Source organism: Coloeus monedula (genome assembly GCF_965178545.1).
Source record: "Coloeus monedula genome assembly, chromosome: 3".
NCBI classification, from domain to species: domain Eukaryota; kingdom Metazoa; phylum Chordata; class Aves; order Passeriformes; family Corvidae; genus Coloeus; species Coloeus monedula.
In genome coordinates, this window is record NC_138783.1 from 51,874,577 (window position 1) to 51,900,730 (window position 26,154).

At 43.6% G+C, this 26,154-nt stretch overlaps 1 protein-coding gene across 1 annotated transcript in view; it reads right to left on the reverse strand.

Annotated features, from left to right (window-relative positions):
* Positions 1-383: 383 nt before the first annotated feature.
* Positions 384-26,154, reverse strand: part of SMAD9 (SMAD family member 9) — a 36,999-nt gene continuing 11,228 nt past the window's right edge. Inside the window, exons 2-7 of the mRNA XM_082279428.1 lie at positions 22,305-22,931; positions 15,168-15,425; positions 12,245-12,382; positions 10,258-10,479; positions 5,847-6,103; positions 384-1,371 (exon numbers count right to left, since the gene is read on the reverse strand). Of these exons, the coding sequence (XP_082135554.1) occupies positions 1,228-1,371; positions 5,847-6,103; positions 10,258-10,479; positions 12,245-12,382; positions 15,168-15,425; positions 22,305-22,716 (1,431 nt within the window). The 5' untranslated portion in view covers positions 22,717-22,931 and the 3' untranslated portion in view covers positions 384-1,227. The remainder of the gene's footprint in view (positions 1,372-5,846; positions 6,104-10,257; positions 10,480-12,244; positions 12,383-15,167; positions 15,426-22,304; positions 22,932-26,154) is intronic.

Below are 26,154 nucleotides of genomic sequence, written 5' to 3' on the forward strand. Positions count from 1 at the left end.
GCAAAAGCTCAGCAAATGATGAAGCCTGTATCTGAGAAACCATCCATGGGGATGTATGGAGTGACTGGCAGGAAAGCCCTCTCAGTCAGACCCAAGCAATGCAGTCACATCCCAAGGACTGGCCCAGCACAGGGGATGGACATGGCTGTCTCCCATCTCCTTCTCATTGTGATGCCTTAGGCATCCTTTGAGTGTGGGGTTTTCTGTTCCCAAGATGAATGATAAAGTAATTATTTGCTTCTTCAGTGCACACCTAATTTCCCTTTTCTGAACCACAGTTCAAGTCCCTTTTTGATGTACCCTTGATATCAGCACAGCAGTCTAAATACAGACAGTCCTAACTTTAAAACAAACTACATCAATACTGTAGAAGGGATAGGATTCAGTTTACATGCCAGATACATATGCAAGTATGTATGTACTTTGCAAAAAAGCACTGGAAGTTAATTAGTTTTTTTAACTCATAGGCAGATATTTCAATTATTATTTTTTTCTTAGGAGTTTGTTGCTTTTCAGTGCAGCAGTACCGTACCCTACCGTGTGAACAGTATCAGACTACTCAGGTTGTCCAGAATGCTCTGATAAGGCTCCTGTGCTGAACACGTCCCGAGGGGTCTCTCCTCCTGACAAATCCCAGGAGAGATGGATGTGCCTCAGCTCCTCAGAGGATTTGTTGTCCCATCGTGCTTTGCAGTAGGGAGACAGACTGGAGTTGCAGTTTAGTCCTTCAGATCACTAGATAAAAGTCATCTCTGAGCGTAAGTCCTGTGCACCACCTAAGGTCCTCTTCTGGACTTGAAATCAGGATGTAAGATGAATACAAATGGCACAGAGATCTGACTCTGGTTGCCTGCAGAGGGGTGAATTTCACCTACTAGGAACAGCTATAGCCAGGTTTCTGAACCCATGTGAAAGTGCTGGGAATTTGCACCATTTACTGGCTTGGCTGGGGAATGAAGATTGCTCACAGGAAATGTTTGACACTTTTGCAGGAATTTGGCTTATTTTGTACTAGAGAACAGATATGCTATACCTGAATTTCTAAACTTACTGTACTGGCATCAGAGTAACTAGAAACCACAAAACAAAACAAAAAAAAAAAGAGTAGACTATGTATAGATATATTTACATCTACATACATCTACATAGAGAAGCTTCTGTTCATGGGAATTCTATAAGCCACTGCCTGCAATAGCATCCATCCTAAGGGAATTCTAGAGATGAATCTTAAGAGACTGAGGAGATGGGGTTGTGAGGTGAGCCCATCTGTGTCAGCACCTTATCCAGCCATTGCAATGGTCCATGCAGGTGGATCTCAATCCAGCAGGGCGTGCTTGTAACATCTTGGCGATGATACTCTGCTCCCCAGCCCTATAAAAGGACCAAAAAGTGAGGTGGTTTTTTTTAAAAAAAAACACCCAAAACATTAAATCACAACTCCCGTGCTGATAGTCTAACACAACTACAGATAGTCCACCACCCGAGTTCCCAAGATTTAATGCTTTATCCTAAGGATAATTTTCTCTAGAAACTTTGCTCCTTTTTAAGGTCACTGTTATCATAATTACCAGGGACTCTATGCTATTAAATTAAAAATCTCAGTCACACTTCCAGGTGCTGAGAATAACTGGCATGGAAAGGCCTGTTTCCAAGCTTGGCTGCCTGCAAACAGCCCATGGGGAATGGTCCCTGTTGTTTGCCTCCCAGAGACATGCCCAGGAAAGTCTGGCAGACTGCTGTCTGGCACAGACAAAAAAGCAGGCCGGACTCTTTCATTAACAGGAACTGGGAATGTTCCTGGGCAGTGCTTCATGTATTGGTAGAGATTCATCCTGTGAGTCTGAGGCCTTAGAATTTCTAGATATTTATCTAAACCTCTGGAAACTTCCAGCAGTTCCTATGTACCATACTTAGCCTATGTATAAATATTTTCCATAGGTTTTCTATCCTTGAACATGTCCTCTTTCCCAACAGGAGTTCCCGGCTGTCTGCTGTGGGAAGTAATTTCTCCAGCTCTTTTGGGGAAGATAAGGGATATGAAGTATCTGAGAGAAGATGAGGATGGGGTGCTGGCAAGGAGAAAAGAAAACCTGAAGTACCCATGCCTCAAGGGGCAGGTTTAAGTTAGGAAAAGGCTTTTCTTCCAGTGGATGGTTGGGCACTGGAACAGGCTCCCCAGGGAAGTGGTCACAGCACCAGAGTGACAGAGTTCAAGAAGCATTCAGGCAATGCTTGTGGACACACAGTGCGACTCTTGGGGATGGTGCTGTGCAGGGCCAGGAGCTGGACTGGATGATCCTCATGAACCCCTTCCAACTCAGCTTATTCTATGATTCAAGCAGGCACGGTGTCTAAGCAGTGCTAAGCAGGCAGCCTGATGTCACAGCAACACAAGGCATGCGAGTCACAGCCCGCAGCCTTGCAGCTCAGCAGCTGTCTCACTGGCAGAACTGAACTCAGATTTCCATAGGGCAATGTGCAAAACATGGTCCCACTACAGGATGAGGATCTTCATTTGTGGGATGCTGATCAGACACTGAGTCGTACCTGTCATTATGATAGTCAGGCAGGTTGGTATTCTTGTTTTGAAAAAAGGACATGGATGTATATTAAGACTGATGGGCTGCCAAAGTCACCAAAATTTTAGAGTGCTGAGCAGTTCAGACAACTGAGGCTGCTAGAGGCCACTCTTTAGATGATAGCTGGAAAACTAGGATCAACACGAAAATGAGATGTCACCATAAATGGTCTGGATACAATCCATGTTAATTAATGAAGAAAAGGGGAAGGAAAGCAGAAGAGTAAGATATGGACCCACCAAAGCCCAAAGAGTACTTCCAAACAGGCAGCATTTTTCTGAACTGCACAGCATTTATCAGACTAGAAAGGGCCTGTGGTCACAGAACCTCGGATTGATGTTCTGTAAATGATTACATAAAATGCCAGCACAGTCAGACTTCTGAGATGGTGAAGTCACAAGTACTCAACTGCAGTGAAGATACAGAGCCAGGAGAGCAAATGTCAGAGAAGCTGGTGCACCTTGCTGACAGGCAGGACAGAAAATCCAGAGGAACAACAATTACAGGATTCAAGCACAACGTGCCAGATTTGGGGGAGCCTGGCAGGCAGCTGGCCATCTCCCTCTGCTGGCAACTCCCAAACACTCCCAGTGATGCTATCTCTGGCTGGAGCACCCCCAGGGGAAATGCCAGGAGGGCAAGGACCCTGGTTCTCCCTGTATATCATTCTTGGGTTACAGGTAGCCTCCTTCACCCCAAGGCTGAAAGGAGCTCGGAGCTGGAGTTCTCTTAATGAGGGAATAAAGTGAGTAAACTCACAAAGCTGCAGTGGTGTTTTGCACAGAGGGTGGGAAGAGGATACTGGTACCCCCATGGGTCCTGCTGCTCCTGCCAACACTTCCCACCTCCTGTGGGCAACAGCTCTCTCCAGCCTAGGCTCCATGTCCCAGAGTGCTGAACTTTCAAGTCTGCTGGGTATTCCCCTTAGCCTCAAGACCTGGGGGAACGAGGGAGGGATTGTGCTGGGTTCAGAACTCAGCTTGGAGAAACTCTCCATCTCTTCCCTTTGTGCTTCAGCTGCCTCAGCTGTGGAGAGGTGACAAGAGCCATCCTGCTTTGGTTATCAGCAGTGCTCAGTGGATGGAAGCTGTTCTCACTGATGATATACCCACATTTGAGCTCCTCCCAGCTGCTTGTGTGCTGGGCACAAAAAGGACATCAGAGGGGACAAGACCTTCCCCCCCCCTCTGTCCCATGCCCCGCATCCAGAAGGTGGCACGGTCCTGGCAAGTTTCTCATGTCTTGGTCCCTTACCCATCCCTACCTCCCTTGAGCTCAAGCATTGGTGGGGTCAGAGGCAGGGTCTCCAGCCCTTTGGTTCCCCTTGCCCTGTGGGCTGTAGGTGACCAGCAGTATCTGGACTCAAGTCAGCAGGGAAGCCACAGCACTGCCCTGCACCCAAGGGTTCTCTTGGAATGTGGCTCTGACAGACAAGATGGCCCTCTGGGCACTGTGTCCCTAACACCCAGGGTCACTCCTGACTCCAGACTGAAGACAGGAGGGCTCACATATTTGGAGGTAAATATTTTGGGAAGACTGAGTACAAGAAAGAGTATTTGCAGGCCAGGAAGAAAGAGCCTAGATGAGATTTGCATAGCAATTTTCCAGACGTCATGGGAAAGAGTTTAAAATAACTCCTTGCACTGGCCCTCTGGTGCCTGAGGCACTATAATAGCTACCATTATTTCAACAAAGCAAGGTGATAATATGGCAGCAGCATTATATAGTGCATCAACAGCACCATTTCTGCTGCCATGCTGGGCATGGAGGCAGATAACACATCAAAGAGCCTGACCTCGAGTTGCTGAGATAATGAAAATATTGTGTAACTGGCTACACTGCCTTTACAAACAACGTGCCCATTCATGTCTTCCATTAAAGAAAATGCTGTTTGTTGGGTTTCTTGCTTTCTTTTTTTTCCCTAATGCTTGCGTGTGAGCAAAATGTCAATTCCTTCCCAAGAACAAAGCACCAACATGGGCATGGGCATGGATATTTTGGCTTGGACTCTTGGGAGAAGTTACAGAGCACTCTTAATGCTCTCAGAGACTTAAGAAGAGGGTCCCCAAGGATGGCTAGAAAAAGTCAGACCAGAAAGATATGTGGGACTCAACTCATTGGCTCTGCAGAACATAAGGAAACTGGGCTCAAGTCTCAAGCAATTTTTTGGTGTCTTAGATGTAAATTCAATTATCTCAATTCAGTAATTTGTATAGAAACAAACCTGCAAGACAAAGGAACATACTCAAGCCATTTTTATGGTTCCTAGCAGGACCACTGGCTCCTAATGGTGCAACTGCTCTAGTCTGCAGGCTCAGCATTGCTGCCAGCTCTCCCCAGCAGCACTATAGCAAGTTGGTCTAGCATCATCTGGAAACTGTCTAGAAATACTCGTCATTCTTTGGGGGTTAGGTGCTGCAACAGGCACGTAAGTAAATCCTAAGTGCTAAAAGGAGTCGAGAGATCTCTTTCTGGTGAGAAGGCCATTCAGAAGATTTGAGAAAGTCACACAAAGACTGATAGATTTCACACAGAGCAGTCAGACTGTGGAATTCGGATATGAAGGACATCAGAACAGTAATGGCTTTGGTGGCCTCCTGTCTCTTCCAAATAACAGGGGGAAGGTCAGATGTTCTTTTGGATTTTTTATTCTGCTTGCAAGAAGCCCTTCTGGTTGTGTGGCTGGCCAGAGTGAATGTCATCAGAAAGTAAGACAATCTTTTGCCAGGGATCAGGCAGATGCCAAACAACAACAATTATCTGCAAGCTCAGTGAGGGATGAAAAGGACCCAGTGTTTCTTGATTGAGACCATATATACCAGTCGGTCGTACTGATAAGACTTAAATCAGCCTAGAGACAAAAGGGCATTCTTTTCAGATCTCTGGCTCTATCAAGCTCTATTGCACACCAGCAACAACAGGAGAGATCACAACTGCCTAAGATATGTGCTACAACATTTATATGTTGCTAACCCCTTCTGAGTTGAACTTTTTGAACAATCAGTGGGGAAACACCTGCCTATTCTCTGCCTATTTTCCACAGAGAGCCTATGAAATACCTAAATTTTGTAATCTAAGAGATTTTCAGGTTGGTCACAAAAGCTAATGATTTTGACCACCTGTAAGTTTAAGGCAATACTGGAAAACAGGCTGTCTGAATTGCCATTCAAAAGCTGGGTATCTAAATCCCCACTTGGAATGGATTTGATGGGATCTAGTTTTGCACCAAAGCTAGCAGGGATGCAAGGGAAAGCAAAGAATCCTTACTTTAACAAAGCTCATTCGAATAGTACACATCTTGGTCAGCTCATACACCACTTCAAAACCATGATTGACTGACTGGGCAAGCAGCTGGGCAAAGAGCTGGTTGTTGAAGATCTTCAGGCTGCAGCCACTGGGGATCTTGCAGACAGTGGCTGGGTGAAAACCATGCTGGTAGTTACAGTTGCGGCTTTGCACAAAAATACTGCTGTCACTGACACATTCGGCATAAACCTCCCCACCGACGTAGTAAAGATGAACACCTAGAAAAAGAGAATAAACGTGTATTATTTCTCCATTGTTCACAACACACTTTATGCCAGTAATTCATTATTTTACTGGTTTGGGCATACAAGCCCAGGATCCTTCCAGAGTCTTTGTTTCTCAGTGCAGGTTGCTTTACTTCTTTTACCCAACAGCATAGTACTTTATGGCAAGATACACATACATAAACATCAAAACCATTTCAACCATATACTAAACATCAATCAAAACTATCCAAAAATCACTGTTGCATTACACAGCTAAATGTTTTTTCGCTATTAAGCAAATGCACACTGGCCAAGACCCACTTCACTGCATGCTGTTGTTTTACTACAGGGTCCTACTGTCATACAGTTAAAACACAGTATGGTGTGTACTTAAAATAGCTTTTCTGTATTTTGCTTTATCCACCACGTCAGAACCATGTATTTGCATTTACATGATGTGATTTACTCATCAGATCCTGTTCCAAGTGACCTTTAGCAAGAAAATGACTGATGTTCTTCTGAACTTTCAGTGCCCAAGCGACTTACCAATACTAACTCAAATTTTGACTGTGACTTGGGGAAATTAAGGTAGAAGCACTTCTATCCCTTCAAAGACTCTAATCCACCAAGGATATCTGCTTGCATGAAAACATACCTAGGTTGGTGGGAAGCTTTATCTTAGCCTAACTTAGCAACCTCAAAGTTAGGGATCATCTGTAAGATGATAACTGTGTAGATGCCTTCTCTAGCTGATAGATGGGGAGAGGCACTGTGACCAGATGATTCACTCCATCTGCTACAGAGTGCAGGCTCAGAGCCAGCGTAAACCCGTGGAAGTCTGTGCAGGTGCTGAAAAGGCTCTCGCATTCCCTGCCCCTGCTGGCACACCTGCTTTCATGCTGGCAGCAACAGCTGAAGATTGGGCAGCTGTCCAGGCTGAGGAACTGAACCAGCTAATAAACTTAAAAACAAACAACCCAAAATTTATTTTCAGTGAGATCTCATGAGATCTTCATCAGCGCAAGTGTGGCAATGGGACAGTGACTGCTGGAACATGAGCATGAAGATACAACAACCTGAAAGGGGCCAAGTCATCCTGTGAAAATGCCCAGACAGTCACCCTTCCCATGGCTAGATTAGGGGAAATCAACCTTTCCCATGGCCAAGAGAGGTGGAAGAACTCAGTTCTTTGTTCTTGTGAAAACCACCACTAAATAAAAATAAAATCCTCCTCTCTAATGCCAGGTATGCCGTTCAAACACACACAGATGTTCACAGAGCCTCAGTAGACTGCCTGCAAAGCTAGTGGTAACCGTGCTTTAATAATGCAGCTGTAATTAGTTTTATTCCCAGTGTCTTTCATACAAACAAAGACTGGTTACGTATTCCAGCTCTGTTCATCATTCTGCAGTCATAACAACAAGGGGCAGCAGCACATCCTTAGGACAAAACCAGCCTCTAAACAGAAGTGGGAAAGGCACGGGGGAAAGCAAGTTTAGTGGGAAAAGAATCTGGGAAAAATACTCTCTCCTATAGTCTTTCAGGGTGACTCAGATGGGAACCTTTAAGCCTGTCTTCAAGCCATCACTTGACTTCTGTGCACCCACAAGAGCTCAAATGAGCTGTGAGTGGCAGGGGTGTGGCTCAGAGCACACTCTGGTACTGCACTGGGAACAGGAGCGACAGGAAAGCATCAGCTCCAACTGCACCAAGCACCGTGGGTGCTGCACACTGTGGCTGCTGCTAGTTGACCTTCCTTTCCATGGAAATAGACAAAAGGGAAGGACTGAAAAGACTTAAAGGAGTCCATATAACTTTCTGAAATAATCAGATGAAGTGAGAACAGAGAGCAGGGAGAGAAGAATGACATAAATGTGCACCACATTTAAATCTTCAGGTGTAGCTACTGATTTAGGGTCACCACAGGGGCTAAGGTGAAAAATTTTAAAGGCTGGGTTTTCAAAGTATATTAAGTAACCCATTTTCTGAAAAAAAAGGAGAATGCTTTCAAAGGCATTGCCCAAACATTGTGCTATAATAACAAAAACACCAATGTCACTTCTGAAAGCAGAGGTTACAAATAGTTTTTTCCTTGTGAACTTTTAAAAAACAATAAATACAGCACTAATCAGTGTGTATTCCTCTTATTCTAGTATTCATTCACCAGAGAAAAGCACCCTCAAGGAAACCAAGCAGCTAAATACATATTTGTAGAAGACCAAACCAAAGGTCCATATGTTTCAGTGGTATTTCATTGCTCCCTGCAGAAACTGAAAATTCAGCAGTCTCCAAGCTTCCACATCTTTTTGACACTGATCAAAAGTTCCTTTTTTGTCCTTGAAGTCTGACTGCTGAAACAGGTCCAATTGCTCGTAGATGTTGCATTGTGTTCTGGATTGTTTTCAGCTTTGATGTGGTATTTCCAGGAAACGGTTTCACGCTGATACACTAGATGACAATTCAATCACATATCCTTATCCTACTGAGCTAATCTTGTTTACTCACTCTTTTTTCTCCCGTGTTAACATGTGACAATTGTATCCATTTCAGCAACTTTCATCTGTCCACCATGCCTTTGAACTGCACGCTTCTGGAACTGCTCTGTGCTCTTCTGCGGGCCTGCACTGGTGACGCTTGTACTCCATTTGTATATGGTTTTTTAGGATTTGTATAAACAGGGAAGAGAAGTAAAATTAAAGATCTCTGATCTATTAAGCTCCTCTCTGGGCAACCTGCTCCTTCCCTTGAGCACATTCCTAATGTAGGACTTTAAAGGACTTTAAATCAATTAAGATGGATCTTCACATTTAAATGGATGAAGACCATTAGCATTTACCTAACTTTATTTCTGTTCTGTCTCTTCCTCTTTTTGGGGCAGAAAGTCACAGGCTGTAACATCCCCAAATGACAGCTAGGATCTTTTATCATTCTTCTTTTAGGGCCAGGCTCAGCTTTTATCTACATCTCTTTGGCAGCTTACACAGATAGGGTGTAAAGCTTTGCTTTATTTTCTAAGTAAATTAGAACTAGATGTACAACACATTTGCACTCCTCACAATGAACCACTGTGGCAGACACTTGTAGCATCTGCAACATAAATGTTTTCCATTTTGGGGAAAAGTGCAAGAGCTTAGCACTACATTCTGTGCACCAGCTTCAGGTTCACTGCTGTTTGCAAAAACTGTATCACATTTGTCTCAGAACTTCCTCGTATTCAGTCATTCAACACTAGACTATCAAGAGCCAATTAAAATATTGCTCTAGGCCTGGGAAATGAGGTGAGGTTGACAAGATAATAGGAGTGGAACAATTAGAGTTAATTAGCCCAGTGGGAAATGCATTCCCAGGCAGCTACTGGTGAGAGGCTGAGTTGGCAAGATAATGAGTCTAGACTGGATATACCAGAACCGGCAAAGCTTCATCTGCACGGAGAAGTGGCTGGCACAGGGCTTCTGACTCACCACCACAAACAACAGTAAGTTCTGGGAGAATATCAGGCCCTACAGAGCCCTAGGGAGCTGGGACAGAGTGTGTGTGGCCATGCGTGTCCAGGTGTGGTCTCCTCGTACTCGGCACCAGCAGCATGCTGAGGGTATATGTGCACCAGCGGGGAGCATACAGAGCTGCAACAGCAACCACTGCTGGGAGAATCCAAACCTTAGTTTTACTGGTGAAAAGCTGACAAAGCAGGGAATTGGACTGGTGGAGGGGGGGAAGGAAAGCTACAAACACAACTCTACCATAGTTCTTCAGCTAAGTAACTCAACTACTAAGTGTTTCATCCATCTTCCTTTGTTATTTGGTGGGAGGAGAAGCAGCCCTGAGGCACCAGCAATTATCCTTTTAGTGGCATTTCAATGGCAATATTCCCAGTTGCCAGAAGCTCTAATAAATAAAATGAAAATACATACTGCTAAATTAGAACACACAACTATAAACAACATTTTTCTCTTTGCTGGCCAAGTAAATAGCCTTTGTAAGGAGTTACTCTGCTGATTGTTATCCAGTCAGAAAAGAATCCTCTGCTTTTCTTCTATTTCAGAAGTAATGTCAGACCTTTTGTTTTAAGGCAAGCACATCTGATGAATCAGCTACGTTTGTTAATGTCATGCATGGATCTTTTGAGCTCTGAATATTATTCCTGAGGAGAGGGGATTTCCTCTTACCTTTTCCTATGTGTCTCCTGGTGTTTTCTATAGTAGAATTGCGGTTTACATTTGAGAGCAGACCCAGGCAGAACCTGTTTTTGTTATTTGAAGGATCTGTAAATCCATCTATAAGGATACTTCGCGAGGAAGCCTGGAAAGTCTCTCCTACCCGGTTGTTGAGTTCATAGTAGGCAACTGAGCACCAGTGTTGGGGCTCCTCATAACAAACAGGCCGAAAGTCTGTAGGAAATAAAGTTAAGCAGCTACTCAGGTTTCAGCAATATTTTTTAAACAATCTTTCTCTGTTTTCTTTCATTCCCTCCCACTCTCAGTCCCTCATCTCTTCATCTCAGTAGTCACTTATGTCATGCTTTATCCCAGCAGCAGCTTCCATTGCTTCTTGATTTTATGACTGAAGTCCCGAACATGCAAAAGGTTGGTGCACCAGCTTAACTCTAAGCCTCTGAGGAGCCCCACTTCTTCTTAAAAGTGGAAACTCCACTGCATTAAATCAAGCACACTGACAGTCCTTGCTGAACTGGGGCCCAAACTATACACTGAAAATAGTAAGGGATACATCTGCTCTGCACACCAGCAGGAGATAGGGATGACAGATGGGCTCAAAGCAAGCCAAAACTGAGCCAAGTTTTTGGTATTAGGCCTTCAGCCTAATACCAGACTCTGTGGTTCAGAAGTAATAAATCAGTCCAATTTTTGCAGGCTTTCAGGCTTTCTGCTTCCATGTGGGACTGTAAGCAGAAATGTCAACAAGGTCATTTCTTTTGGATCTATCCCTGCCCAGGTTTTCTAAGTCAGAGATGGAGAAAGACTCAAAAATGTAACAGAATCTCTGAGCCTCATTTGTCCTATAGGAATTAGTAGGAAACTTTATCCTGCCTGCTCACCACAGGCATGTGAGCCCTCCTGCCCCCAGAGTACCTCTGTGCATAACCTCTAATAAACCTCCAACTAATATTCACTAGGATAGTGATCAGGGATGGTAAGCTATGATAAAAAGATTAAACTAGCTTGACAATTTATTAAAAGTATTGGTGTCTGATAACTTGTTATTATCTGGCCATTCTGTATCCCCATCCGTAATTAGCACTATCCCCTCACACTCATTCTGCTCCAGTTCCATGCTACATACACACTCCTTGCTGTTTCAGAAGGCTGGCAATATTTTTTTAATGTGCATACGTGTGCAGTGCTCAGTTCTCGTTCTAGAAATGGCATCTCTTTAGGAACACGACATGATGGACTAAAAGAACAATGGGGATCTTTCCTTTGCAGCAGCAGGAATCCAAAGCAAAAGCCAGCTCCCCATTCCTACCCTGCAGCAACTGGCTGTGAATGGTGGAGACATCATCTGCCAGTACTGGCCCAAAGGTAGCAGAGGCTGTGCTGGAGAAGTCACCAAGTTGCTTTGAGGGGTGCAAGGAAGATCCCAGATCCTTTGACCATTCATGCCCCTTCCACTAAAGAATTCTTATAAGATGACAAAGAGTTTGATCTTCTGTCAAAATCTCCTTGTATTCCACTAGAACATGTCCTTTCCTTTTCTAGCCAGCCAGTAATGTAACATTAATACAAAGACGGCAGTAAAAGGTCCCTACCATGAGGCTTTAAAGTACTTGAAACCCAGAGGTGAAGGTGATAAAGAAATGAGTTCTCATATTGATAATGCTTTTGTGTGTTATATTGCCCCACCAGCCTTGGTTTGATGTGTTTATCGTTACAATGTAGATAACAGCATTTGCTTTCATTAACAGCTTTTTAACTGTAATAGTCCACGCATGCAAATAAGGTCTAAACTCTGTAACTTTGCACATGATTCATGGAAATCTTACATCAACTTATCCTGCTAGCTAATGGATGGGTCTAGCACACAGCCTTACTGAAAAACTGCCTGAAACTTATTATTACCGATCACTAAACCTTCTTGTACAAATAACATTTTTTTCTTAACATTTTTATTTAAAGAATAGTACAAATGGTTATTTACTTTCAGCTTCTCCATCGGCAGATTTACCTCCAGTGGGCAAAGACAGCACTAGTTGACTTTCAGCTATTGCATCCATTGACCGTCCATTGTGGATTCCTGGAGGTTCTCTTGCATGGTAGGGCGGAGGTGGAGTTTCCACTATAGAAAGAAAGAAAAAAGAAAGGAAGAAAGAAAGGAAGAAAGACACCTAAGTCAATATGTTGGTAAATTCCTCCTGTTTTTTCCTGGTGAATATTTTACTACTTCAGCATTTTTTGGATAGAGAGGACTAGAAACAGCACAAATATGAATCTGACCTCCATACAGTCTCTAGATTAAGACCATTGCATGTTCAGGAAAGATAGGAAGGAAAAGCTGTCCTGTTGGACATGCAGCTCTTGAAAGAGAGAGGGATGGTCACAACAATGCCTCAGGCCTAGACCCATGTCAAATCAAGTCCTCTGTTAACACCAGTTATTACCCTAAGAAAGTAATGCAGTTTCATCCTTTAGTTCCAGATTTCTCTCTTTAATTTAAAACTTGAGGAGGATGATTTAAGTGCGGAAGCTAACTTTATTTGATCCTTTGGGAGAAAGCTCTTGTTCTTCATAATCTGTAAAAAAAGCCTGCGGAAAGCTATAGAAATCAGACTTGGCAAAACTCCCTCTAGACTTGTTCTTTTTTACTCTGTCCTACAAGGGAAGTCTGTCCCTTTCCTGGTTTGCTCAGTCTCCCATCAAAGAGGAATGGATGTCATGAAAACATTGGGAGGAAAAGTATCAACTCACAATTTCCCACCTCCTGATTTGTTTCATTTACAGCAACACGAGCTAGAAAACAGAAGACGACTCTGTAATGGGATTCTCCAGAAAGGCTGGAGGCTCTAAAAAGCCAAATTAAAAAGGACTTCATTTTCATGTCATAAAATGTCAACATTCACTGCATAAGCACTAGAAGTGTGCAGTTTTGTTCATTTGAATAGAAATTCAATGGTCTTATGTGCAAATTATAGCCATATCCAAGCTTGCAGGACCAAGGGCCTCTTTAAGAAGGGTTTAGCTTGGTTCCAGGCTGAAATTCCCTCCTGTGTTTGGGGTGTGTTGGCTGCCCCTCAAAATGGAGCAGCTTGACCTGGAGTGGATAACTGTGAACTGTCTCATGAGACAACCACTGAATCTTCCAAGTAAGGAATGTTATTCTATTCTATTTAAGCACTGCTCAGGACGTAGGAATTTCATACACTGTATGAAATTTCTAACACTTAGATCACATAACCCTCCAGCAAAAAATAGTAAAACAAAATCAAGAAATAGTGTAAGAGAAAACAAGTTACAGAAAGTAATATAGTCACTGAATCACGTGGTTATATGGATATTTTTGATGTCTATGCCTAAGCTAGTCACATTTAGGTCTCCTTATACCCACTAAGGAAAAATAGGAACCTGTAGACACATATACAAGAAGATGCAATGAATCTTGTTCTAGGAGTGCCTGTTTTCCTCCACTGATTACAGGGAGAGTACAAACAATTCCATGAGATGCAAAAATTTGCATTGTTGACATCTCTCTCTGGTGACAGCAATCCCTCTGAAGGTTCTTGATGTAACTCCAGTTTGCTTTAGATAGCCGTCCATCCCTGATTGTTACACAGGCAAATTATGCTTATCAGGGTGCCATAAGCTGTGATATACTGAAGCTCAGGTTGAGCCACTTCCATTATTAAGTAGCTTTTCAAGGTCCCAAGTTCAGTTAAATGCAGGAGTCAGAGTCAATATACAGCTGGAATGGGCCTGATTTAACTGTCAGGACCAGCTCCACTGAATCCAGCTTGGTTATACAGAGGTGAAAGAAAAAATATTGGAGAAGACAAACAAGTCTTACTACTTGATGACATGTTTCAGTGTTGCTAAATATGATTTAATCAGAAATACAGATCTAGAGAAGAAATGAATGAAGGCACATTCAGTGAATGAAGAGGGAAGGAAAAACATCACACTGTGTTGGAAGTATTCAGCTTAAAAGGGAGTTCAAATGCTACAAACACCTTGTAAAACAAACATCTTTCTTGCACTCAAAATGAAATAGGCATATCATTAAGGACCCAAATTTAAATGCTTCATAGTTGAGACACTAAAATCTTAAATTAAAATATTCTGACCTGAATTCATCTTTATGAAAAAGCTGACATAACTGAAACTATTTGAAAGTTAAAGTGCTGAAGTGAATCTGAGCCATGTTTTGAGACTAAAACTAGCTCTCAGCTGTGTTGCATTAACAGCAAAAGTGCAGTTAAATTTTCAGGTAATTGGAGCTGTACTAAGTCAAGAGTTCACAACACAAACAATCTGAGTGACATAAGCCTGCTAATTTCAGAACTGTGGACAATGTTCCAAAGTCATAGGAACTTGCCTGGTGACTTCTCCAAGTGTTGGGCCAGATTGTTAAACACCTTTCTGAAATTTATGCAGTCGGTGGGATCACCATACACTTAAAAAAATTTCTGCACGCCAATTTCCCCATATTGTCCTGTCTTTTGATGGAGTTCCTAAAGGTTCCTACCCTGACCATCTTAGGTCCCTAACTTAGTTCTTGCAAGTACTCTTTTCCATTAATTGTACCAGAAGCTTGCATGGGTAGCTTAGGACAGAATTTGGCCTGGCACAACTGCTTCTCTCCTCAACTTTTACCCCACGGCAATTATGAAATCTCACCCAGGCACTTCTAGGAGTGGGATGACTACAGTTCTTAATCTCTTGAGCATCTGTCAGAAGGACTGAGAGACAATACACAAGAGACAGTCACAAGAAATCACATTCCAAGCCCATTCTGTCCAACAGTTCAAGCTGTAGTTACAGTCTGGGGGGAGCACAGAATTGTTACCTGGCCCCAGGCCTGGCAGGAACTTCAAATGCCTCAGTCAGGGTGTCTAAAAGCCCATTCTTACCTGTGAGCTGATAGGGACTTCCTGGTCCAGAAGAGCTTTCTGGTGAGTTGGGGTAGCTGATGCTGTTAGGTGACTGGGAGAACATGTGGCTGGGGGATGATGGGAAAGGGGTGCATGGAGGATGCTGGAAAGAATCGGGATAGGTGGCATTGTGCGGCATCAGTGGCTCGCTGTGCAGAGAAGTGTTTCGAAACTTGGCAAGGAGGCTGAGGTGAGGGTTAAACTCGCTGTGTCTTGGAACGAGTACAGGAGGTAGGACTGAAAACAAAAACAACAGCAGAAAAGATGGTTAAAACTGTATTCTTGAAAGTATATCTCGGTGTAAGTTAAAAAGGGGCATATTCCATGCTGCTCAAATATCACTGTCTTCATGCAAGTCATTGAAGAGCAACAAACCTGTCCATACCCAAGATCAAAAGCTGAATTCCTGGAGATTTTTCTCCAGATCTGCAGCCAGTTACAGCAGTTCTACATGCAAAATATGGAACCTTGGCTCGCACAAGGTACCATAAAATTCACAGGTACAACATGAAGAAATTCAGGTGGTACATCTCTCCCTTTCAGAATTAACTATTCCTTCCTTCTTCAGAGACTGAACATGTCAGGAGTTTTCTAAATATTATCATCAGGATGTGCCAAATGCACAGCCAAGTTTAATAGCAATTAATAGTGCAATATACTGCATAGTTTACTACCAGCATGTTACAGATGGGCAAAAGGAAGTACAGACCGGAAGCCAGACACCAGATTGAAAATGTTGTCAGGTACTGGAAAATGCTGCCAGACAGACAGTGAGATCTTTAAAAGGAAATGTAAATGGCAATTCAAGCATTGCAGCAATATCAGTTTAGCTCTTGCAATATAGTTAGAAAAGATCTAGCGTAAGAAGGCACATGTCAGTGGCTGGTATTTAAGACATGAAAAATGCAGGTCAGAAAACTGAAATCCGAATTTACCCATGTAAAAATTAGTCTAGTGGAAGATACTGCCTCTCCACAAACTCTCTTCACTTTCATCTCACACTGTCAGTGCTGTTAACAGCATTGCCCCTCTGAGAAGCCCAAAGTTGATCCAAATTATTTGGATTCTGATATATGAGGAGCAAGAGTAGAATTAAGAGTCAAAACACTTTAAAAATCCTGGCTAGTGAGATACCTGTGAAGATGCAGTTCCTAGGATAGAACACAAAGAGGCTTGCTGAATAACTTTGCATATGACAGTTCAACCTGAGGCTTTAATTGTGTCCTCCATAGTCCTTGGTGGGGAGAACAGCACCTACAATGTACCCCAAGATCTTGTACCCCAAGATCTCTCTATTAGTTACTAGCTCACATATCTAATTATCTTACTTAAGGCTTTCAACACAGCTAGGGAGAATGAATTCCCAGTTGGTACTGTGCAGATCTGAAAGCCACCAAAGAAGATAAGGAGGCAATTTGAGTTATTGTGAGAAGGATGAATTGTCCCAGCATCGGGGACAATTCAGTGATGCCTTAGGTTTTAACTTTTGATGTTTTTCAAATCCTGTACTGCTTGGTGTGTAGCTCTGGGGTTCCTTGTGGCCTGTTAGCTGCTGTTCTCCCATGCTGGTTAGACATAACAAGCCATTCTAGGTTTGCTCTCCAAGGACACCTAGATTGTCCCAGGCCCCAAAATATATAAACTAAAGCCTCTGAAGAGGGGAGCAACCCGGGGGTAGTTACATCATTAACTGGGGTTGTAATTGGAGAATTAATCCTGATGTGCAAATGGACCAAGCTTATAAAAGTGTGAAGAACTTGTGACTTGGCATCCATCTTGGGAGTATCCTGGGGACTCTCCAGGGTGTACCTTTGAAGGCCCTTCAAATAAATACCTACCTTTATTCCCTTACTCCTGTCTAGTCTCCGTTTTTTAGGTGGCCATCTCAGGCATCATCAGCAGGCTCGTATTGACTGACCTAGTGTCCAGAGTTCCTCTGGCCTAAAACCCAGCAGTGCGTCATTTTCCAGTCTATCCTTACTAGTTTATGGAAACAAATAGCAATGTGTACTCTTGGTTTTAAATGTTGATGGGAATATACAGTTTGGACATGTTTTAACATATGGCTTGGGCCCAAAAGCTTTGTCTAGGTAAGGCAAATACTTTTTAGGTAGGTTAGCTAACAACTTTTAATTAAAGCAAACTCATTTATGCAGCTTAATGAAAGAGTGGAATAATTGCTATAAAGCAAATAATGTATAGATAATGCAAAACATGTGCATGCAAAGAGGCTGCAGGAACTCTCCTTGTGATGCACATCAGTCACTCAGAGAGCTGGGGCAATTACAATGCCTGGTACCAACAATGAGTTTACAGATTCTTGCTCAATGTAGCACTATGCTGCAGTTGGGGCAGGGTCAGACCACATGTCTGCCCACCCACTGGAATATACCATTTGGGAATTTGCTAGTCACCTATGACGTGAAGAACTGAGCCCTAAAACTATGCAAAAGATTGGACTGATGGCAGGGAGATGACTGCAGAAGTTATTTCCTTACCTGCCTGGAAACACAGGCACTGGGATACACATACATGCTTCTCTGGCCCAATGCATTACTAATTAGCCTCTGGCCAAGACAAAGATGGTGCTCTGGAGACTACTTTCTTTCCTTCTGCCTCTCATATGCCCCTATTTGTGGCACAAAGATTCTGCTGCCACTTTCTTAAGTCCTTTGGTAGAGAAAGGTATTTCTGCTTCTTTACTGTTTCTTTAGCCTTAGACTTCCAGGTAGGACTCATACAGGCAATGCAAGCATTCACATCTGACATGTACTGCCCAGTCCCCTGTGGATCTCTTCATAGCCCCTGGAGAGAAATAAAGTCTTTTATTCTGCTTAAAATAATTATCATTATTTTAAACTGCTATATATTGGGACAAGACCGGTACCATCACTGCAGATGTGGTTTTGGTGAGCTGTATTCCTCCCATCCCATGCTCCTCTGAACAGCTCCAGACTGTGAGCTGTTGCTGCTTCTGGATTTTTATTTTGCTGCTTCTGGAGTTTTCCTCAGCTGCTCCATGAAACTGGTATGATGCTTGTCAGGTTTGCTGCTGATCAGCTGGCTGTGACCAGCAGCCTTCAAAAATGAGGAGCTGGTGATCCCTTTGCAGCCAGCAGAGGCGCTGAGCAAGGGACAGCTGCGTGCAGCAACGTTGGGCGGTGTTGAGAAGCTGACACCTCACTGTGGGTACCACAGCTAAGGGAGCTGCTTCCTTCAGCCCTGTGAGGACTCAACTCCTCTAAATGAAAGCTGGATGTGTGAACAGTGCTTGCCAGGGAAAGCCTTTGTTGCGTTGAGTGAGTCAGCAAGAAGAATTTTCAGGCCTTGAACTCCTTCCCAGCTCTGACCATGACACTCTTAATTTCTGCTCTGCTGTACAGTTTTTGCCACTTTACTCACTCTTTCCACTGACTGTTCTGTGACTGCCTAGAGGGCTAAAGCCTCTGAGGTGGTGAGGCATTCAGAGATTTTCTTGTTTGTGGCTTAGAGTACCCCCGAGGGCCTCGTTCTCCTTGTTCTTTTGGTAACATGTCACTCTCCAGGGCTCAACGAGTCTGAAGGAAGTGTGACCAGAGGCATAAAACTGAGTAACTGAGTGTGTTGGGACCTGTCTGTCCTGATAAATTGTTCACGTTTTCTCCACTCATTGGGGTCCTTTTCTTCTACCTGCCATTTTCCACCAAGAGCCAGAGGCGGGTTCTTCCTTCTATGTGTGCTCAAGTGTTGATGGTCTTTGTTCAACTGAAGACAAATATGGTCATGTCCCAAGTCCTGCCACTGCCTTTCATGCCTTTCTCCCATTCCCTTTAGCTTCAACAGTTATTGCTGGGAGCCTGGCTGTGCCCAGAGCCTGTGACTTCAGATGCTAGCAAGCAAACTTACCCACCTCTGTTTAATTTCAGGTACAACATCCACACTGCAATTTCTCACACATAAGTCCACCTCTGCATAGTTTACTACTTTTGGAGACCTACTCTCTGGTGAGATCCATCTGTTTTCTGTGCCCATGACCACTCCCAAACACATGGACAATGGTGAGGCCATCAGGTGGTCTTCCACCTGGAAGGCTATCACATCTTGGTCCCACTCAGGCTTGATGAAAGCAATCAGTTAGTCTAAGTCAAAAATCCTCTTGTCTACAGCACTGGTGCACCCTCAGATTTGCAATACCAACATATGAATGATCTCATTTAAAAATAATAGAGTACATGTTTAGGCAGCTTCTTCTGACAACAAACCATTCAGACTTCTGAGAACCTCTTTGAAGGCAACAATGAAGGGGGAAGCAGAGAATAACCAACATATCTGTTTCCTTCAGGCTAGGTGGCCTAAGTCCTCTCTGCAGTGGGATGTGGCACACATACAGGAAATATTTTCTGCTTTTTTTTGAAGTGGCACCTGCTACTCAGCAGATGTGAGAAGAAATCTCCTGGGGATACTTGTAGCAGCAATAACAGCCATGTGTAATCTGTGCAGTATCAGTAGCAGAGCCTAAAACGAGACTGGGCAGCCTGAGGACACAGCAGAGGTAATGAAATCCCTGAATCTCTGACCAGAGTTCAAAGCTGCACTCTAGTAACAGAGGCCTAGGGATTTGCCAGGCCATCAAAGAAAGGATGAGACCCTCGCATCTTTGACACAACTCATTCATTCTGGATCAAAGTTAGTGGATCTGGTCAAAGAGTGGTTGACTCAGCAAGAAAGACTGCAGTGATGTAAAATGATCCCCAAAAAGATGGATATTTTAATGAAAATAATACTGGTATATAGATTATAAGAAATGCAGTGCAGACTTATTTCATGGGTGGATTCTTTAGCTCCATAGGACGAGACTCAGTGAATCTCATAGAAGCCTGAGATCACCATCAGCCAAGATGCAGATGATTTCCTGCAGTTAAAAGAAGCAGACCGGTACCTAAATCAACCACTCCCAGCCTTTTCTGTGGTGATCTCACTGCTGCCACTTTCTAATGAAGCTCATTTGTTCTCTTGCCTTGCCAACACCTCCTTGCAGCACTGCTTTCTAACTGGAGCTGCATTGCATCTCTTGCAGTGGTGCAAGTTCTCTCTCCTGCTGCTGCCCCAGCACACCTGAGTGGGTTGCACTCTTTGCTATACTATACAAATATATACTATGGCTGTGAGCTTCAGCTTCAAAGTTTCCCTGTAAGAAGAGTTGTAGGGGTGAATACAACAGGCTGAGAACAATTCCTGGGTCCTGTGGAGAACTGGCACAGCACAGTTTGCATCCTCTCAGCTGCACCTCACTTTCACCTCCAAAACAAGGTGGCCAAGTCCAAAGTGCCCAAAGTCCCTTCTGTGGGCTAACTTTGCACTCGGAGAGCTGCTAGTCCACGAGTCCACATGGGTCAAAGCTATGCCTGGGATCATGCTACCAATCCAGCTGTACCCAGACCTGCACCTTTTCCCCTTCTACTTTACTAGCAGAGATACTGCCAGTCTGCTGCACAGACAAACAATACAGACATTGTTCACAGCTGAAAGCTTCTGAGTTTCAGGATCAGAACAACAAGCTTTGGCAGCCATTTAGCAGCTGCTGGACTGTTCCATTAGTAGTGTTTGTTAGCTGGCACTGAACAGATGAGAAAACCAGGGTTGAAATCAGCACTGTGCAGTGCTGTCAACTACTGCACTGAGGAGACTCCATTAGCTACTCCAAAGTCACACCAGAAAAATTGAGAAGACACTAAAGACTGCAGCCTGCAAATAAACAAATGTAATAAACACAAACCAGGATATTTTATGAGCATCTTTTCTTAAATTATTGAAGAGTTTACTTTAGCAAGGTGTGAGATCAGTTCTTTCCACTGAAAACTGTTGACAACAAGCATCACTCGGTGTAGCTGTAAAATTTAAAAGTTGTGACAATCTTTACAGCAGTTCGGATGCAACTTTGCGGTGACAGCTCTGCTGCACTGGAAGGATTATCAGAAGAGGAAGCAGGCCCTGGTGTTTAACAAATGTTAACAAATGTCTTTCCTTTATTTCATCTGTGTGAAAAGAAACATCCCACAGTTCACTTATCTGATCCTAATGTCACCTCAGAGTAAAATTCATGCCAGACAAGGAGTAATCTCAAAATAATAAGTATACACTTACCAACAGTATCCATTAGTAAATTAAATTACTATGATTTTTGGCAGCAAGGGAGAGCTAGGTTAGACATTAGAAATAATTTTGAACTGTAAGAATAGCAAAGCAATAGATTCACTTGCCTGGGGATGTTGTAGAGCCTTTATCACATGGGATTTTTAGAGCTCATTAGGAAAAGATCTATCAGGAATGTACCTGGTAATTTGGTTTGGTTTGGGAGTCTGGGCAGAGGGAAACAGGATGACTGCTCAAGACCTTTGCCAGCCCTGCTTTCTAAGATCTCTGTAGAAGTCAACACCAAACACTACAATTTTTTAACAGCTGTTTCATTGACACAAAGCCCAACTGAATGACCTTTCAGCGAGGTCATCAGTTTTTAGTGCAGTCCAAAGAGGATTAACAGTGGAAAACTTCAAAGTGGTATGGGAACTTGGTGGATTTATTTCACATAAACTCTCAATTTAGGTAAGTAAATCCCACTGCAGGCAGACCACCAGGCATTTTAGGGAAAATCAACTGACCTGGTTTCATATTCACTGCAAAACATGCCATCTTAATGCAACTCTTATCTTTAAAGAGAGAGCTAGTGTTTCCTGGGGGCTAATGAGTCAGTTGTTGGTTTGCAATGTAAATCTCACCACGGTGGTAAGGCCAGGCTGGTGCCCAGACTTCATGCAAATGGCCACCAGCTCACACGAGGAGTATTCAGCACCCAGGTCCATGGAAGGGAAGCTGCTTTCAGCACCTTGGACAAGATCCGGGTGCCCTCAGGGGTCCAATGGGATGCAGACCCCACCGGGAGAGGGGCTCCTTATTCCCTCCTTAGTCCTGGCTGCCAGACCTATGATACCACCAGGCAGGGTAAGACCCAAGATCCTCCCATCAGACGGAGCCTGCCTTTTCATGTTTCAGAGCACAACTGTAGGATGCACCAAGACTAGACCTGCCAGAGCAAGAGCTGACACAGAGATGCGAATCATTTACAGATGACATAATTACCTGGGGTTTCCACCCGCCGGTAATGGTAGGGGTTGATGCACACTTCTTTCTGTTTTGAGCCAAAAGGGAACTCACAACATTCCAATGGTTTCAACTCATGGTGAGATTGTAAATCAGGCCAGCGCCACACTCTGCAATATATGACGTGGGGAAGCCCCTTGCGGTGAGACACCTGCAGCCGCCCATCCAAGGAACGTGGGATCGTGACGCATTTACTGGGCTGACCCGGGCAGCTCAGAGCCCTCTCCAGTTCTTCCATGGCTCCTTTCTTCTTCTTTAACTTCTTCACCAAGGAATCAACAGCTTTTTCTGCCCACTTTTCTTCTTCATCTCCTTGTTTCCAGCCCAGCAGCCTTTTCACTGCAGGGCTGGTGAAGGAGAACAAGGAACTGATAGGGGTGCTGGAGTGCATAAGAAGCAGAGATTATGCACAAGCGTCAACGGAAGCACAAACTGCTCTCCTGCCTTGCAAGGCCTGCACGGAGTTTCCACAGTATTGTGATGGACACTTCCTTCAAGGAAAGGTTCTTTCACACATATGTTTTTGTAGTCTTAGGCACTGGTTACAAGCAGTCCAACAGGGTGAGTCTCAGAACTTTCCAAACATCAAGAAACTGCTGATGAGGCCTGGAACAGCAACACAATACATAGTTAGGCTTCACACACTATTTCCATTGTTCCCCCAATAAAATATTTTGAAAGAGTAATTATTCAAAATGTGTAGTTAATTTTCAGTGGTTTTCTGTTTGGTTTTTGATGTTTATTTTGGGCCCAAGCCTCTCCTCCCCACTACCCTCCCCACTCATTTTAGAGTTGGACCATGGAAATTGTTAAGTATCCAGTCACTTTAACTTGTGTTTAGAGATTAATGCACCCAGCAAATGGTTTCAGAACTAAGATTATTTTTAGTACAAAAGAAAATTTACCCTCTGTTATATATGCTGGTAGCTGTAGGTTCAGCTCAAGCATATTCTATGAAAATAAATCTGTAATACCAAATTTATGGAAACAATGAGTAGAATACTGTTCTGATTTCAACTTCCTCTCTGCCACTCCGATCTCACTGTACTGTCAAGAGTTGTACAGTATTAACTGCAAAATTAATTTAAAATTAAACTACTTGCAGATTTCATTTAAGGCCTTTCAAAGATCTACTAATATTCTCTAAACTTACTTATATTTTCTCACATGGAAGAGAAACACCTTTTTTGCCCACACAGTCTGTTTCTTTCTCTTCAACAGTTCACAGCTTTCTGGATCCAAATCACAGACTTTTGGACATGGTTTGTGCTGGATGGATCCTGAGTTATTTTTGCTAAGAGCTGCTACATCTGACAAAGTCCAACAGAAAGAGTTTCGTTCTTGAGAGCTTTTCCTTTTTTTTTTCTTCATATAACTGTAGCCAGTCTAATTTTAGCTGAAAATTACATATTTCCACTGACTGGAACTCTGAGGAAAAACATCCTCATACATCAAGCTATTTACTGCTTTAAATATATTTCATGGACCCCCTGTGCATGGCAAGTCGAAAAGTCTGAACTACACAGAGGGCACTTAAAACAGGAGATGGGGACAGCTTCCAAATGGATGTCTCTAGAAAAGCAGCTCCACAACTGGCCTAGTCCACCCTTGTGGGCTTTTTTGCCCCCACCAATGAAGGCCTGCTCACAGTCCTCAGCACCACTTATGTGCAGCCACTGAGGAGACAGATGTTGCCCAGCAGCGGGAGTGGCAGAGCTCCACAAACTGTATTTTTGTGCAATTTCCTTAAATGCACCGATCTTGTAAGAGTTCAAAGGGCACCTGGGGACACCATGTGCAGGTGCAGGTACAACACAGTGAGGCAGGAGGCCAGTCCCAAAGACTGGTTCCTTGGCATACTTGGATACCCTCAGCACCACGCAGCACCACGCAGCTCTGAAGCATGCTGCAGAGTGAGCACAGCCCAGGGCAGAACAACCTCCTGGACAGGCTGCGATGTTTACTGAGGACCAAGGACTGCCTAGAGCTGTTTTTCTCCCAGCTCTTCTGTTTTGTTCTCATGCCCATCCCTATGCCCCACTCCATCACCCTTTGAGATGCCCACCACCCTGAGAAATGCAGATACATGGAAACATAACAAGCTTTTTCTCTTCCTCCACAACAGCAGCAATGATAGGGGAAGGGGCTCAAAGTTCCAAAAGCCTTCCACTGCACTAGGAAGATGGAAGCACTCGGCCCCACAGAAGAGAAAGCATAAAAGCAACTCTTTGGCAGCAGCAGCAGCTGTTCCCCAAGACTTTCATATTCCAAGCACCATTCAAATATGCACAGAGGGACTACAAAACTGGAAGGCAGAACAGGCACACCTTGCTCCAGGCACCCACCACAAAACTGAGCTCTGGCTTATGCAGTTTCTACATTATCAATCTATGTATGTGTCCATTTGTCCTTGACTGTCAAGAGAGGCTCTTGACAGGGCATGGGAGAAACCCCCTTGCTCATGCCCTTCATCAGCCAAAGATCAGTTCCATGGAACTGCCCAAACCTGTCCCACCCTACGAAGAGAAACTCCAGATTCCAGATTTTTTCCCTGTTCTGTATTACTAGAAGTCCAGTGACCTGGAGTATTTAACTGAATAATTATTAATTCCTCTAGACAAAAACAAAGTCTATTCCAAACACTTAGAGGGTACACATGAGAATGAAGTAAAATCAGAGTGATTCATCACAGAAAAAAAACCCCTCAATCTGTTGTAAAACATAATGTGGATAAAATTTAGGCAGTCAGGCTCCAGCCTTTGCAGGAGCAGGCTCAGCCTACAGAGCCCAGCACCAGCCCCATCCAGACATCCTGTGCAGTGGAGGTGTCTGTCCCTCGCTGCCCTGGTGAGAACCTGTGGAGGATCCATCACCACACTGCTGTCATTGCCTGGCAGCACCAAACCCCATCCTCACATGAGAAAATAAAACAGTGCTGGGATCACTGTGGATCAACCCTGAAAGCAGCAACAGGAAGCAAGGAAAGCCTGGGATGAAAGCCCACTGGACCAGTAGCAATGTAGAAGTCTCTACTCTATGCTGAGAGGGAAAATGGCTCACACTTCTTATCTGAAGAGGTCTCCTGGGCAGTGGCATGCATAAACAACTGCTCCTGATAAGTTAATGCAACATTACAACCATCAGATGTGAAAATATACATGTTCATATAAAAGTATTGTCCCGAGATTTTAGTTTCCATTTTGACCAAGGTTTTAAATAAACACATTAATCTCGTTCAGTCAAATTAAATAACTCAACAGTGACATCAGTATGAGTCTGAGCACTATTGTTGCTAGTGGGAGAGTCGCCAAGACTATGTGTATAAAAGCAAAAGCCGTGCTTTGCAGACCATGTGATGTAGTCTCAGATAAGTACATTGCACAATTTCCTACCGCGCTCCCCCCAGTTTCTTCTAAAATCTTTTTCCCCCAAATTCAACTGACATATAAAATACAAATGGTGTTAAATAAACTAAACAGCTTTCAAAAAATATTATCAGAACATCCTAGTTTAATGTTATTAAATTACATAATACTGCACACTGTTCAGCAGACTAAGCCCTGTGTTGCTACGCTTAGATTCTCCATTGTGAAATAGGGAGGCAGCCACTCTGCTCCAGGACTGCAACTACAGAGATGTCAATTCAATTTCATTTTAACAGTCTTTCAGGACAGTGGTTGCTTGAGCCATATGCCTTTGGTAACAGGCAGCTTGCCTACCCAACTGGAAACTTTCAATGCCGAAATGTTTCAAAACCACACTTGATGTATTTTCTGTGCTGGTGATCCATTGTGTTTCTTGATGCTCAATGCAGTTTAGAGTGGCAGTA